We start from the raw sequence: 16,421 nt of genomic DNA, 5'->3' as shown, positions 1-16,421 counted from the left end.
TATTCTGACCCCTCCACATATATTTACAGAAGTTTAAAAAGACTCTGACATATTAGGCTGACTTAGGAAAAAACTTCTCAAACTGCACATGAACTCTTACCAGTGAGAAATCTGCAGGAAAGAGCTTTGCTGCAGGAGGAATTCTTATTACCACAGGAAGTTTCAGATCAACAACATAAAAAGTAACTCGCACAGTAATTCTGCTTTTGAAAAAGACAAACTGAAGCCCTGAGGCTGACTGTGGGTTTTAAAGTAGCAGTTTGAATCAGCGATTTAAACCTTAAGAAATATACAGAGTTCACTCCATCTGCATGCCCTTTATGTGTATTGACACCTAAGATAGAAATGCATAAGATTTTATTTTGTATTTTATTGTAGCAGCATATAGTTAATTAAACACTGCACATTCCCCTTTGAAAATTTAGATTCAACATATTTTTCATTTAACTAAGCAGTCTGTCTCTGATATGAATATAGAATGGCATCTTTGAAAATATAGAACAACACAAAAGAGGTATCCATTTAAAGAATAACTTAACATGTATTTTTTTATTGTTAACCTCCACTTTCTGAAGCCCAGTGTAGAGAAATTTTTAGATGCAATGGTTTGTTTGCAGTGTAGAGCAACTTGCAGATGCAATAACATTTACCTCATTAACATGCAGCCCATATTCTATAGAACCAGGTGTCCCAGAGCAGACGCTCGTCTTAACGTTCCAGGACATCGGTCAACAAAAAGAAAGACATTTGAGATGTCAGACTGAGTTTTTACAGCTATAAAAGATGCATTTATCAGCATACTTGGAGGTCATCATTCTTGACTTGTAACCTTTTTAGCTTCTCTTTAAAATTCAATTTGGATCATTTATATTTTGCTAATTCACTACAAGAATATAACATCTATGATTCTGTATGATCCCTGAACGAAGCTTGAGTGTTGTACAAGTTCCGATCACATCAGTTACAGAAACGCAAAGCTTACAATGAAAATTTGAGATCTTACAGCAGAGCTACGAACGACAGACGGCTCATGCTGAGCATTTAAACCCCATGACGATTTTTTCTTCCTCCGTCTCACCTCTGATCCTCTAGTCAGTCAAGAAACTTGGAGATCCATCTGAATGGGGGGAACACAGCCATCACAGCATGCGCTCACCTTTCACAGGCTTCTCTTTTCATCTAAATATTTCTAAGATGCTTTCAGACACCATGCTGGGGAAACACGCTCTTCTGTCTGTTAGGGTTTGAACAAATATGAAACAAATGTTTTGGTTTTTTTCCCCCTCTCTTCACTTCAGTTTGAAGCTTCCAAAAGAAGTCTGCCACAGAATTTGCTCTTGTGAGCAATCGTGATAATTTCTTCCATTATGTATTGGATTAATATAACTAAAAAAGCAGGACATGGTTGGATTTATATAAAAAAACATGAAGCCATAGAGGACAATCTAATTTGTCTTTAGAGACCTTTATTTACATGTTCATATATAGCAAGGTTCAGGGATCAGGGGGTAGTTATGAAAATACCAGTCAGCCCGTCTGTATGTGTCCCAACATGTACAGAAGAACATGAAATACTGAGTTAGTGAAGAATGTTTGTCCTGAATTAGAAGAGACTGTTTTGTTTAAACTGACTTCGGAGTTTTTGTTTTGTCTTTAAAGTTGTTTTCCCCACTTTTTAAGGAACTTAAAAAAAAAAATACTAAGATTCTCCAGACATTTCATTAGAAACCAAATAAGCCCTGTTCTGTCACATATGCACAAAAGTCATTACAATCATGATGCTGTAATTAAAAAGAAAACGGGATTATCTGGAAAGTCGGTAGACCACCCCCACATCTGTCAGGCAGGAATACTTGCCTGTGCCGAGTAGAACCCTCAGCAGGCCGAATGGGTCCAGCATGACTCAGGCTTGGACTCGCACAGTCCCACGTGAGGACAGCTCTAGTTAAACCAGCTTGATTTCAAACATTTCAAATGCTTGCATTTAATCCAAAAGGTAAAAAAAAAGAAAAAGAAAAAAAAAAAGAAAAGCTTTATTCTAATTTATTTTGTACTACAGAGGTTTTATTTTGTCTTAAAAAAAATGGAACAAAACAGAAAAGTTCTTTGGAGGAATCCCACATTAGCACAGCTATAGACTAACCAGCTTTCTCAGAGCATTTAAAACCAAAGTTTATTTTCCAGAGATGTGACTTTGCGTCTCCTTGTTTCTCCTCTCGCTCATTTCTCACAAACGCGAACAAAACGACGAAGTACAAGTTGAGTATCTCTTGCTTCCACCCGCCGCCGACACGCTGTACAGCCACTGGTGCAGGAAGGAGCCTTGGCTTGGCCCCTGGGATTACGAGTTTTCTGTGAGGAGCCAATCGGATCAGTAGATGACTTCGTAGACTGTGGCCTTCTTGTCCCCTGAGCCAGTTACAATGAACTGGTCATCAGGTGAGATGTCACAGCTGAGAACTGATGAAGACTCCTTAGACTGTGAGAAACAAACAGGTTGGTTTAAACAGTTGAAGGAGGAACAGTTATATTTACTGCAGTGGTTCAAGTCCACTTTATAGCATATCCCATGCATATTAAGCCGTCTACCTGGAATATGCTGGATCCGTAGGGCGTCCGCCATGCATTCAGGAGATTATCTTTCCCTGTGCTCACAAACCATTTACCTACAGGACAAAACATACACTGCTGTCAGCAGATAAAGCATCATAGGAGGTAAGATATGGAGGAGCAGGCATTGGAAAAGAGAAAACATCCTCAACTGAAGTAAAATGTAGTATTTTGCTTTCATGAGATTTGATACCCTGAGGTAGTATTAAGGAATTAAATAATGTAGAGTTTAGGCTGTTAGGAGTGATGTGTTAACATACCGCAGTAGGCGAATTTGAGGGAAAGGACGCAGCTTTCATGGAGGTGCAGCTGATACTTGTCGGGTTTGGAGACATGCAGGACTTCAACGTTGCTGCTCTCCATTCCTACTGCCAGCCACTCGCCTGTCGGACAGTAGCCCAGGGAGAAGATCTGGAACAGGCAGGGATGGTGGAAAGAAAAAATAAAGTGAATAAATAGTTCAACGGTTGCCTAACCTCAGTTATAAGAGCCCTGAATGAATACCTGTGAGGTGAAGTCATGCTGCTGCAGCTGCCGGCCCTCTCTGAGGTCCCAGCAGCGGACCGTGTTGTCCAGCCCTCCCGTCCAGAGCTTGGTGCCATCATTGGAGATGTCGATGCAGCTTGCTCCGTCTGTGTGGCCCTGGAACTGCCTGCAGGACAAAGCATGCAGAGCCATTAAAACTCAGTGAGGTTTGTCCTATAGAAATGCAAAAATGGGACTGGTAGATCATTTTCCAAAGGAAATATATTTAAAAAAATTAAAGAAAATACAGAACTTTTTTTGTTTTGTTTTGTTTCTAACATCCACAGACACCTGCAGCATAACCACAGCTCAGCAAGTCACTTTGAACTTCTCTTTCAATAGATGTGTGAACTTTCACTGCTGTAGCCTCTCAGCAGTGCAGGAAGACGGTTTATCAAAACAAAAGCTAGGTTTATCATACTTTGTGGAATTTCTGTTCCAAAGGTAAAAGTGACCATAAAAATGGATCACACCATGTCAAACAACAAATATGCCAGGGCTTATATTCCACCCTGTAAGCACAAACGTTACCATAATAATAAAAGTAATAGTTATAATTATAATGGTAATAATACCACCAGAGTAACATTAAATCTGATTCACTCAGATTTCAGACTCTGATCTAACCTGGAAAAAAAAGATTAACTTGTCTGATATACAGTATAAACAGGTAGGAATAACAATCTCCTGGAGGTGCATGGTTTTTATAGAGATTTTTTATAAATATTCTTAATCCATTGTAGATTTATGAAATAGCTAGCTATTTAACTAATAATAACAACTAATAATCTGGAGAACTATGCTGGAACAACCTTAAGAAGCATTTACTCCTGCTGCTTAAAGTTAAAAACTAAAACAAGTCTATCTGTATACCAGAGTTTATTTTTTACACTGCATTTTCTCCCCTAAGTGCTAAACTAATCTGACTGTGTCCTTAATTTCCTCTGCTCAGTCTACATCAGACTCAAGGAAACCATTTTTATAGACTGGTCTGTTGTTTTTTCCTCCTACCTGACCAGGGTCTGGTTGTGCAGGTCCCAGACGACAATGTTGCCGTCGCTGCAGCAGGAGAAGCAGACCTTATTGTCCGGTGAAATGGCCAGGGCGTAGCAGGCTGGAGCAGACGACGTCAGCTCCGCCTTGATGCGTGGAGTCGGTGTGGCCAAATCCCAGATGGACAGAGTGCTGGCCTCTCCTCCAACGATCAGGGTTCGACCGTCTGAGAGCAGCTTGCAGGAGCGAATGTAGTTATCCCTGTTCTGATTGGACACAGAATATAGACAGAGTAAGTTAGGCATGCTGCTTTAAGAGATGCTATTATGTTTGGCTTCCAATCTGTCGTCGTGTCTCACCAAACAGTCCAGCTGGGCCATGGGACTCTTGCTTCCCTGCTGGCTGATGTCCCACACCTTGACGCATCCCTTTCCTCCTGTGTAGACGTGACGAGTAGAGGTGCTGATTGTGACGGCGCACACTACCTCTCCGTGGCTCAGTGTGTGGATCTGACGGGCATGACGTGGGATCCCCGGGCCCAGCAGGGCGTCAGGGGGGAACGGCACCGGCTGCATCTGGCCGTCTGCGCTCACGTGGAACGAGTAAGCGCTGGAAAGGAGAACAGAAATAAATAAAAACTTTTTACAATTGACAGCTTGCAGATAAAGATTTGTAAATTATAGCATAGATATAAATCACCCAAGATCAACATGTAAATACTTTGCTGAAAAGATATGAGTCTTTTGCAACACTATGCATTTAGCATCTTTGGAAATATCTATCTATCTATCTATCCATCTATCCATCTATCCATCTATCCATCCATCCATCCATCCATCCATCCATCCATCCATCCATCCATCCATCCATCCATCCATCCATCCATCCATCCATCCATCCATCCATCCATCCATCCATCCATCCATCCATCCATCCATCCATCCTCTTAAATACATACTAAAAGTTATGGATGTTATATGAGAAAACAGCATGAGGACCTTTGCAAGTCACCGCATTCGGTCTTTCCTTAAACTTTGCAATAAATGATCAACTTTTATCTGTTAATCTGAGACATTACAAATGTATTTGGGTTATTAGAATAAAGATAACTTCTAATACTCTGAATAATCTGAGGTCAAAAGTGACAAAAAACTGAGATCGCAACAAACCAAATTATTAAACTGGCCACAGCAGCAAATTTTTGCTTTTTAAACCAGGAAAAGTTCCATTAATCAGGAAGAGGAAACTCACGGTTTTCCTGAGGCCGACTGCAGGCTGGCAGGAAGCCCAGGGACCCTCATGTGTGGATGTGGAGACTCATAACCCACCTGTAGGAGACAAGATACCTTAAAAACTGCAAACAGCTTAAAGAAAAGAGACCAACAAGACCAAAGGTCAATACAGTTAAGAGCTGTCCCACTAAAACGGTTTAAAATGCGACAGTATCTGGATTAAAAAATGAATAAAACACAATATTAAAAAAGAAAAGACGTTTCTGAGAGCAAAGGTCATAGACTGTCAGATTCCTAAAGATAAATTACACAACAGCTGCTTTTTCTCCTGTTCTCCATAAATTTCCAGATTTTTGCCCTTTCTGACAGCTTTATATGCTGAGGCACCACATATGACAGTGACAGTGCAAAGACAAATCATCTGCAGAGAGCTGGCCTCACCACAGGGGACCTTCCATAGCCTGCAGCAGCTGCTGCGGCTGCGGCTCCATTCATCTGAGGTGAGACCAAGTGGAGGCCAGCGCCGTAGCCCGCCGCCCCGGGCAGGTCTCCGTTCACTCCTGGAGGAGGCAGGCCAAAAGCCCCAGGAGGGTAGGCCCCCTGCACTGCCAGGGGATTCCTCAGACCCAGAGCTGTAAGAATAGGACAGAGAAAATTCCTGATTGAAGCAAACAATTAAATGCGTCAGTCATTCAGGATGTCTGTGTCCAAATTTTTTTTTTTGAATATGAAATAAAATCTATTAAAATGAGCCTTTCAGACAGTTTTGCTAGATGAGCTAAGAACAAGCTGTAACAGAGAACTGACATACTGCAGGACTGGAACACTACTGACCCCTGCTGGCATCCATACTGTCCTGCAGAGATGGCTGCTCATGTCCCTCTGTGTGAATCCTCATCTCTAATGTCAACCGTCTGCACATGTAGGTGTATCAAGTATATATGCTTGCTCACACGTATAATAGAGTGTGTGGAATTGGAGCATGCGCTAACAGGTGACAAGTATTAAAAAAAAAGGGAGGAAGAAAAGAGATACAATGGAATATAGATGGAGGCTCATTATGAGGCTGCTCACAGTCACAGTCCATCACCTCTCCTAATCTTTCCATTTAAAAAGTGAAGCACGCTGAATATTTCTGCCCACAGCTGCTTATTAAGTCCAGATGGTGATCGGTGGCGGGAAGCAGGCGGACACTCATACCAACTATGGCAGCTCAGCATTGACTGACTGACTTTGGCGCAGGAGTGAATTCTTAATTTCAATAGTCTTCAGTGTGTAGATTGCTTTATGAAAATCTAAGGTGATGCAGGATGTCACTTTAATTACAGAACTACAATTTGCATGAAAACTTTTGTAGGTTTTGAATTAAAGTGATGAAGCTATTTTTAGCAAAGACACATTCTCACCTAGAGGGTCAACACCAGGTTTTCCTGGAACAGGTCTGAACTGTGGTGGCCCACTTGGTCCTGGGGTGTTGGATTCTTGAGACATGGGAGTACCTGGTTTCATACCGGGAGTACTAGACTTCTCCCTCTGGAGGAGGAGAACAAGAGGGACAGCGAATGATAAAAGAAGCATTAACAGTGATTTGCAGTACAAATCTGTTGGCAGCAACAAAATAAAAAAAAATCTGTATTTATTACAGCAGCTCATCTACTAATAAATTGATTTATTAAATGGAGGAAAGGATCTCTTATTTAACAACATCACAGGTGCAAAGTTATTGGTTAACTTCAAATCCCTTTAACCTTTTATCTCGGCCTAGTCAGTGAGGACCAGATTCAGCTTGTGTCTCTTGTTATGCATATTACATTTTTTTGTAGTCAAAAACACACCTAAACCCTGAATTAAAAGGGCGTTGAAAGTTGAAATCGTTTTAGTAAAAGAGGCAAAGGACACACTCAGTGATATTTTTTGGAGTAAGAGATTTAGAAAATTGTAATAAATCTTGTTCTGTTTGTTATTCTGGTCACATGAGTGTTATAATAAAAAATAAATAAAAAATTCAGACAAAAATTTGCTCTTTTAGTTGACAACAGGAATTTCTGGTTTGTTTATCTGTAACTTCCTTTTTCTGAGGTTAAAATATAACAGCACACAGTCCATAATATCCTACAGCTGAAAAACAAATCAGGAACAAAACCTTTCTAAAGGAGCTGCCAAGTCTCCATGACAACCATTAGATTGCCTGTATGTGAAGCGGTTGTTTGGAAGTCATGTCAGGCATTTTTAAACCCAAATAATGGCAGGCATAAACCACCATAAATGTGTTATTGGCTTAAAAAGCTGCCCTGTGCTTTGGTTAAATGGGACAAAGATGAAGCTGTTCAGAATACAGGCGGGTTTGAGACTGTTGGGTACAGCGGAGGCTCTGTGATGCAGTGGGCTTGTTTCTCCTCTAAAGAGCTTTGTATATTTAAATTTAATCCGGGGGAGTAAGAAGGATTAGGGACAAAGGAAAACAATAAAAGGACATAAAAAAAACAACAAAAAGAAACCCTGAAAACATCACTGATGCTGACTATAACATTTTAGTGCTATGACCATAAGAAAAACTACTGATCCTGAACAAAATGGGGAAGTACAGCGCGGCAGCTGAAAATTATTTTATATGTAATTGATTGTGCAAATGTGATATCAAAGAGTAGAATGGAGTTATTTCTTGGCTGTGTGTATTTCCATCTACCGGTACCTGTGGGGGCTCTTTGCCCCGAGATGGGGAGGTAGCACTGCTAGATGAGGCCAGGGAGGTGGGGCTCGCCTGTGGGGGCCCTTCCTTGCGGGATGGGGGAATCTTGTCTAAACCATTCTCCCTGGAAGAGTAGGACTGCACACTGCGAGGGGATGATGGGTCCTGAATACAAATTATATTAGATATGACAAAGAAAATAAGACATGGCTTTTGTTTATTTTGTGAATGCAATACCAGGCTTCTCTAGTTTTCAATTTGCTTTGCATTGTTTAATTGTATTACGAGGTCATTCTGCTCTGAAATAAACCAAAATCCAATTGGAGTTAACAAAATAAATGATGTAGCTAAATATTCAGCCTTGCATTCTACAACATTTAGCTTTATAGTCCAGTACTTTCAATGCAGAAGCCCCAAAAAACCTTCTCTTAGAAAAAAAAAATCAATTCCCACAAACGTTGAGATTTTTTTTCTACTAATGTCTTTTGTTGATAGATTTATTTAACTTTTGAAAAGTTTTGATGGGTTGCTGTAAATTCTTAAGTTCTATTTTCACTGGAAATGTATTCTATAGGTTAACCAAACAGCTCTTATTAACCCGAATTTTTACATTTTCAACTGTGCAGAGCCTGTTGATGACTATTTGCTGAGGATCAGATGGAAACTATAGTATGCATAAAAATGTGTAATAAATCAGTTGTTTTTCAACAATTTATCTTCAGCAATCTGAAATAAATCCTGGGTATTATAAAAAAAGCTGCAGTGATTGCTGTCAATTTTTCATTTTAAAATGTCATATTTTCCAGAGTCAAATTTCCAGCAGTTCATCTTGCAGTTTTCAAAACATTTGAAGGTTAGCCATCTACACCTGATCTGCTAAAATAGCAGCCTTGCCTGAAGGGTTAATATTCAAGATAAAAACAAAACAAAACACAAAACCGAACCTTGCCTCCGATTTTCTTAGTGTTACATGAAAGTCACTTTTTTGTATGTGGATAAATTGGACCTATCCCGAGTCTTGTGCTGGTAATGACAATTGGAATTTCCTTCAAAAATTTATTTTAAACCACAATATTACAAGATTTTTTTTTTCTCTACAGTGTTTTGAGGGATTTTAACCAGATTCAGTTAAGAATCAATTCAACCTGAGGTAGCCTAGTCAATTTCTAGTAAACTAATAAACCAGTCAGTAAGCAACAAACTAAATACAGATAGGTTGAATGTGACATGGCAAAAAAACAACAAAAAAACCCAGCCTAATTTAATAATAAGTTAATAAATAGGATTATTTTGAAATATAAAGCTAAACAGAACAACATGCATGAGGAAAAACAAAAACAAGAAAATTGTAAGATTGTATTCTTTAGCATGTCCATGCATTATGTCTTTTTTTAGCTCTGCAGGCAGCTTGGACTGCAGCTCCGATTGTGTACCTGTATTGTGCATCTAAATGAGGTCAGACAGAGGCAGAATCATTCCTATTCATGTGACTGTGCTGGCTATGTTTACATGGTGCATGCTGATGAAGGTGGTCAAGTGATGCAAACAGAGGCCGGCAGCCGCCTACTAACCTCATCCACTACCAAATTATCGTCGCTCTTATCTGCATCGCTGCCCTGCGAGAGAAAAGGGAATCAAAAAGAAAAAAAAAAAATCAGTTCAATTACCTGTTCTAGGTGGAAGTAAAGGTGTGAAAAAAACAGTATACATTTAAAGCAGCCCCACACAGTTAACTGAGGGGTGAAACGGGTCTCAGTTTACCCTTCTACCATCTAGCAACATCATTTATTAAAAATAACTCTTACTTCAAGAAAACAGCGGAATCAGGACTGTAAATATTTCAGAAAGAAAAGAAAGCAGTTCCCTAAAGTCTGCTGGTCTTCTACTCTACAAAGACAGCATTTCTTTTATCTGACTCAGATTGGAGGAGTTGGGTGAAACTTTCCTGCAGTAACTCAAACATTTAAGAGTGTTATGGAAGTGTCCTCACATAGTCTGTCATGAACTCCTTCTCTTCAGCTTTCCTCTTCTTGCCGTTGCTGAGGTAGTCTGTTGGGCGACCCTTATCTCCGTTGGACAAGGAACTCTGTAGAGAGGGGAGGGGGGTGAATTAGAGCAAAGCAGCAAAAAGAGGGAGCATTTGTACACAAGCAGATGAAAGAAGGGAGAAGGGGGGATTGGTGAGGAGGAGATGAAGGGAGGTAGTACGGGGAGTGGAGAAAAGGATGTTAGGGTGGAAGGGGAGGAAGAGGGTGATAATGAAGTGAGGGGGAGTGCATAAATCATTTCAGGCTCATGAGCTGCAGCGATGAATGTGAAAGAATATCAGGCTGCATCGACTGGCCAGCCCACAGAGGGAAGCAGCATGAGGCAGAGGAGAAGACTGGAGAGGCTGGAGTGAGCTAAAATCAAAGCTGAAAGCAAACATGTGCACATTGCAGCATAACATGCATCCAGATAGGAAACGCTTATAGTTTAAATGCACTAGATGGATAGATGTGTCCTTTTGGATTTTATCTCATTGAACGAGGTTTAGAATAGTGCATTTTCTGAACATCTACAGGTAATTTTGTGCAACTTGTGTTTATTTAAACAAGTTTATACTTTAAATGTGTTTAACCTATAACTGCTCAACTGCACTAAGTTTTTTTTATGCTAAATAGAAATTTAAATAAAAGGCAATTTTGTGAGCTACAAATAATCCAAAAATGTAACTCGGGTAAGAAACAGGAAAAACCTATTATATAGCTTTTTAAAGCTATATAAAAGCTATTAAAGCTTTTTAAAACCTATTATACTGGCTTTAAAAAGCTTCATTTTCATTGCTATAACCTTTTGGCATCATGTCAGATTACAGAAAAAACTAGTGTACTGTATTTTACTGGGATTGTATGCGACAAAACAAAGCAAAGTAACAGATGATCTATCTATCTATCTAGTTTCTGTTATATATATATATAGAACAGAAATAAGCCAAAAACATAAATTCCCCAAAACCAATGAGCTTCAGAAGTCGGTCAATTAGAAAATAAAGCTATAATTCCAGCTGTTCTATGGAGGGCTTAATTTTTTGTAAGATGAAAGTTAAGAACACCAGTAGATGGGTTCAACAAGAGTTTTTGTATAAAATAATACTACATGCTTAGTGAATCTCACAGGGCACTGTTTGGTCCTTCATTCATGTACAGACATCATGCACAGTGAGCACAAAACCTACTAAACGTAGTGATGGCAGCATCATATAGGAGTTTTTTTCAGCTGGGATAGATAAGTGGGTTAGAGTTGAAGGGAAGAAGGATAGCGCTCAATACAGGGTTCTAATGGAAGAAAACCAGTTAAAGGTAGCAAAGGACTGGGCAGAGGATGAAATCTTCAAACGTAAATTGATGCTCATTTCAATTAACAACATAAGCAGAGATTCTGCTACGCCTTTTTTATGTTTATCACATAAAATCCCAATAGCATAGTAGTTGTATTGTAGCAAAATGCCAAAAACTGCAAGGGGATCAATGCATTTGTTAGGCAAAGAGATTCTGATATCAACTCTATAGAGCTGCATTTTGTACCATTTAGTCTTACATTTCTATCGGTAGACAGTAATTTGTATGGTTTTCTTTAACCCCAACATTAGAGAAAAAATGTTCCCTATCTAGATGTGGATTCTAAGGAAGGGCATAGAGTTGGGCTAATATTACTGTATAATGTGTGATCAATAGTGCGGTAGGGTGTAATTTGCACTCACTGGTCCGGCTTCCCGCTCTGCTCAGTCAAGACATAAAATGTCCAACACATCCAGAAAGAGCGCAGCAATGCAGCAAGGGCAAGTAAGGACAGAAAAATACACATAATCATAAAGTTATTCACAATGATGACAACGTGCAGAAATATCCCTGAGGAGAATTATCACCAGACACCATGACTCTGCCTTGACAATGCTCTAAGGGGAAAATAAAATAAAAAAAATCAATCAGACTAAACTACGCCAAGATTTTATGCTTGCTCCCTCTCTACATCAGCTTTGTTTTTGTTTTTTTGCTTCAAACATGGTTTCAGACTCCAGCCTGAGCACTAAACTCATCTAATGTCAGGCATGATTTAAAGCTTACCTCTGTGGTGTTCTGCTGCAGCGGCAGAGGCTGCCGCCGCCTCAAGGTGCGCCCTCTCATCTTTGGCTGCAAGCTGGGCCCCTAAAGCACCTGACAGGGCAAGCAGGCCAGACCCTCCGCCGAGCGCCAGGCTGGGGTGGGGCAGTCCTGATGGGTGTGGGCCCACTGGCAACCCTTGGGCATGCTGGGAGATGTGCTGAGCCTGGAGCTGCTGCTATAGACGGGGAAACAAATAAAACCCCAAAAAGCAAGAGAAAGAAAAGAGGAGAGAAGCTTGGGTGACTTACATGGAGTGAAGGAAGTGGTTGACTGGAAGTAATTAAGAAGAAGAAAAGGAGGAAGAAGGAGGAGGGAACTAATTGCTGCGATGTGCACATAAGGAGACATGCCAAGGTCAAAGCAGTGGCACAATTAAAAGTTCTAGGGTGAAAATTTAGTATAAAAACAAAGTACCGGTACTGATTAAAGCTTTGAAATAAAGAAAAGTTTCAATGTTTGCCAAAATACCAGCAAACATTTTATTTGACGGTCATTTTGGGAGCACTCAAGTTTCAGGAACTGATGCTCGGATCTGATCAGAGATCAGATCTTAATAACTGATAACGGTTGAAAGAAAATGATGAGCTGATAGTCATCACAATAGTCAAAATAGCCAAAAAGGTGACTTGAGGTGCAAGAAGGAAATGAAAATAAGGAAAAAAATCAAATACGGGAGTATAAGGTACACACGCTCTGAGGCAGAGGGGGGAGCCCACGTACCCCTATGGAAGCATTTAGCTCCCCCATGGTCACCTGTTTGGCGCGCTCCATGGCCTGGACCACCTGCTGCTGGTGCTGCAGATCAAACCAAGACATCAGAGGATCAATTTACAGCTACAGCTTTATATTTAAAAATGTGCAGATCTGAATTAATCACTTTTTAGGCGATCATATACAGCATCTCCTATATACAATTCACAAAGTAAAAATTATAAACTGATTACGTGCATAATCATAATTCCAGTTTGCTTCTAATTGTCATGGCTTACAGCTAATTCAAACCTCAAATTCAGTTTGTTAGAATGAAATAATTTAACACTTGACAAATAAAATTCAAAGATTTTAGTGCAGAAAACAAGCAAAGCTTGAACAATTTTTGAAGGTCCCATATTATGTAAAATTCCCTTTATAAGCATATTGTAGCAGTCATATGTGTCCTGAAGCCTTTGTTTGTGGATCAGAAATGAAAAGAAAACAAACTTTCCCCTCTACATTGTCTTTCTCAACCTTTTAGGTAATGTGTGCTCAAAATTCCCTGTTTTAAAAAGCACCCCCCTCATGATGACATCAGGGGAAACACTCTGTCCATAGTGGTCTGCAGCCTTCATCTAATGTATTATTCCAAGTTCCCAGGGCTAACTTTACGAATTCTGTATGGTTGTTATGATTGCAGGCTGTGGGAAAAGGACGGTAGGGTGGAGAGGGGTGGGGAAAGCCATAACAGCGCATTTAGAAGAGACCTGAATGAGATTTTTGGTCCACACCGTCTGCCTACTTTGAGAGAAATTTTCCTGCAGAAACTGCAAAACGATGCTCAGGGGACCCTATTGTTGATGTTCATTCTCAACATTTGGAAAGTTAAGATCCCCGAATTGCAGAAGAAGAGAACCCAGGATGCTTTAGTTTCTAAACTCATGGTTGACTGGTGGAGCCTTGTCACCTGCTGGTGTTGGTCCACCTTTTTAATACAGTCCAAAGTAAATGCAGCCGTCTACATGGAAATATTAAAGCACTATATTTCTGTCTTCTGACAGGTTTCAAAAAGAAGTTGATCTAATTTCCGAACTGTGCTTCATCAGTCTGCAAACTAGCCTGACCTATACCCCACAGTCGGACAAGAGGAAGGACAAGAGACAGTAGGACCAACAACACAAATAAGTTCAAGGCTGCTATTAAAATGGGGCTTCCTGACACCACAGCGGACGTAAAGCAGAAATCCCTTTAAAAGGGAACCCCTAAACCCATATTGAGTGCATATTATTTGCAGTAAATATATGAAAGTCTACATTCTGCAGCTATTGAACATTACTCACTTTTTTATGAAAATTAAAATTAAAAAGTTTAATTTGCTGCAAGCCATAAAACAAAAACAAAAAAATGATAAATCCACAATTCTGTGTTTAATGAACACAGATGAGTTTCACTGCTTTCACTAAATTATTAAATCTAATTTGTTGAGATATGTTTCTATGAGCTGCGATGGACTGGCGACCTGTCCAGGGTGTACACCGCCTCTCGCCCATTGACTGCTGGAGATAGGCACCAGCACCCCTCGCGACCCCACTCGGGACAAGCGTGTCAGATAATGGATGGATGGATGCTTTCTATGAGCACATGACATTTTGGGCAGTGTGTGTATAACTAAACAATGATGCATTTCCTTGTTCCTCATCCTGAACTCTTACTGAATGCATGCAGTCCATCAGCAGCTCTATGTGTGAAAGATATTAATAAATATGTGCATGGACATTTTTCTGTCAAGGTTCCTGTCACCAAGTAAAGACAGAAAACTGAATACAGAGTGTGTGCGTGTGAGCATGGTGGGGAGCGTGTGTGTGTCCCACCTCCTGCGACAGGTAGGGGATGAGCTGGGCACAGATCACATTCAGCCGCTTGGCAATCTCCGTCTGAAAGAGTGAGAAAAAAATAAACAAAAACATACTGTCACTTTGATGAATAAACACACAAACAATCACACACAAAGATTGAGCATGAACACAAAGAAAACACGCGCACACATTCAGGAAAGGTTATACACAGACAAACACAGCTTTGGCCTGCCTCTCTCAGGGCCTGAGTGGTAAATATTTCAGCTGCTTACATCTGGTCCATGCAAATGGAAACTCTGCCAGAGAGTTTGGCTAAAATATTCATGCACAGCATCTGCTGCGGCCGCAACCAGCCCACACAGTGTGTGTAGAGAGGTGTGTGTGTGCGAAGACAAGAAGAGGAGACACAACAAACCCCATCTTGTGTGTATGGTGTATCCTTGCATGTCTGTTTTGTCTCCCTGTTTTTTATTTATGCATGCATAGTTTTGTGAGACTGTGTGTTTCCTTGGGGGTGGGCGGCGGGGAGTCACTCGTTTGTGCTGTAGGTGTGTGTCTGTATGAACACGGTCTGGTACACCGCCAACACAAAACTTTCCCTCCATCTTCCGACCGGCCCGCTCCATTTAATCGCTCTTTCCATCCATTCTTTCTTACCATTAGAAGAGTAATCAGTGTGACGTGCGCTGCGGCGTTATTTCTAACACACACCAACAATATCAGCTGTTGGTCCAGGGAGGCTGTTCGGGCCAGTAATGACATGCATGTAGAGATCATGACAGCATCATTATAGCTGCAGGCTGTTTATCTTGTTGAAAGCTACACTTTGAAGTATGTGTGTGTTTGTGTGTGGGAGAATGCGTGTGCATGTTGGGCCCTTTGTGTGTATGCCCATTTCCACCCTCCCCACACGCACACTGAGATGCACTCATCCTCTCTCTCTTAAGTGATTTATTGATGGCGGACTGAACTTCCACCCCTCTTTTTTTTCCTTAGGCTTCCTCTCTCATTTTTCTGACTAGCCTCATCTCTCCCCATTTCAGTCCCAACCCTGCCCTCCTTCCCTCCAACCTCTGAATCCATCACCTCCCCCCACCCCCGGGGACACAATGATTTCTTGTTAGAGAACTTCAGCTACTAAATGACATCTTCCAGAGAGGGAGGGAGAAAAAGGAGAGAACATGAGCAATCTACAGGAGGAGAATAAGAGGGTAAGATGAAATGGGAGAGGGGAAATGAAGAGAGGGGGCAGAGGAGAGAAACGAGAAGGAAAAAGGGCACGTCGGGGTTGAGGGAAATGACTGCTGGTGAAGGACGCATGCCGGATGGAATGGAGAAATGAAGAAAAGAGAAGCAGAGGGAAGGTGGAGGAGGGAGAAAAAAAAAGCTGAGACTGGGTGGAGGCAGGCGGAAGGGGAAACGCAGCATCGGCAACGGCGCATCAAAACCGGAGTGACTGAGAGGATGAAATAAAGAAAGGGAGTGGACAAAGATAGAGCAGACAGCAGGAAGCCAGTGACCTGATTTAAAGCGAAATTCAGCATGGACTGAATATCTGCAAAGAAGGTCGGGGTGGAGGAGGGGGCAGCGACAATTAGGAGACAAAGAGAAATCAATGGAGAGAAGGAGGAGAGAGGATGGAGTGAATAAAAAAAGATAAGGAAATATTTGAAATAAA

General features: G+C 40.8%; 1 protein-coding gene across 7 annotated transcripts in view; it reads right to left on the bottom strand.

Moving 5' to 3' along the window:
* Positions 1–1,444: 1,444 nt before the first annotated feature.
* tle2a (TLE family member 2, transcriptional corepressor a) overlaps positions 1,445–16,421 on the bottom strand; it is a 58,463-nt gene continuing 43,486 nt past the window's right edge. The window contains exons 5-21 of one of the 7 annotated variants that reach the window (XM_038301735.1): positions 14,759–14,821; positions 12,885–12,989; positions 12,156–12,369; positions 11,957–11,986; positions 11,792–11,808; positions 10,040–10,135; positions 9,621–9,665; positions 8,053–8,214; positions 6,767–6,893; positions 5,802–5,992; positions 5,380–5,456; positions 4,488–4,737; positions 4,147–4,394; positions 3,115–3,262; positions 2,871–3,021; positions 2,590–2,666; positions 1,445–2,479 (exon numbers count right to left, since the gene is read on the bottom strand). In XM_038301735.1, the coding sequence (XP_038157663.1) occupies positions 2,372–2,479; positions 2,590–2,666; positions 2,871–3,021; positions 3,115–3,262; positions 4,147–4,394; positions 4,488–4,737; positions 5,380–5,456; positions 5,802–5,992; positions 6,767–6,893; positions 8,053–8,214; positions 9,621–9,665; positions 10,040–10,135; positions 11,792–11,808; positions 11,957–11,986; positions 12,156–12,369; positions 12,885–12,989; positions 14,759–14,821 (2,109 nt within the window). In that variant the 3' untranslated portion in view covers positions 1,445–2,371. The remainder of the gene's footprint in view (positions 2,480–2,589; positions 2,667–2,870; positions 3,022–3,114; positions 3,263–4,146; positions 4,395–4,487; positions 4,738–5,379; positions 5,457–5,801; positions 5,993–6,766; positions 6,894–8,052; positions 8,215–9,620; positions 9,666–10,039; positions 10,136–11,791; positions 11,809–11,956; positions 11,987–12,155; positions 12,370–12,884; positions 12,990–14,758; positions 14,822–16,421) is intronic. The other 6 variants (XM_038301736.1, XM_038301738.1, XM_038301739.1 and 3 more) reach the window with 6 other exon arrangements.

This window comes from Cyprinodon tularosa, unplaced genomic scaffold (genome assembly GCF_016077235.1).
Source record: "Cyprinodon tularosa strain WSP-4 unplaced genomic scaffold, ASM1607723v1 ctg473, whole genome shotgun sequence".
Lineage (NCBI taxonomy): Eukaryota > Metazoa > Chordata > Actinopteri > Cyprinodontiformes > Cyprinodontidae > Cyprinodon > Cyprinodon tularosa.
Note: the sequence above shows the minus strand (reverse complement) of the source record. Positions and strands in the feature narration are given on the sequence as shown.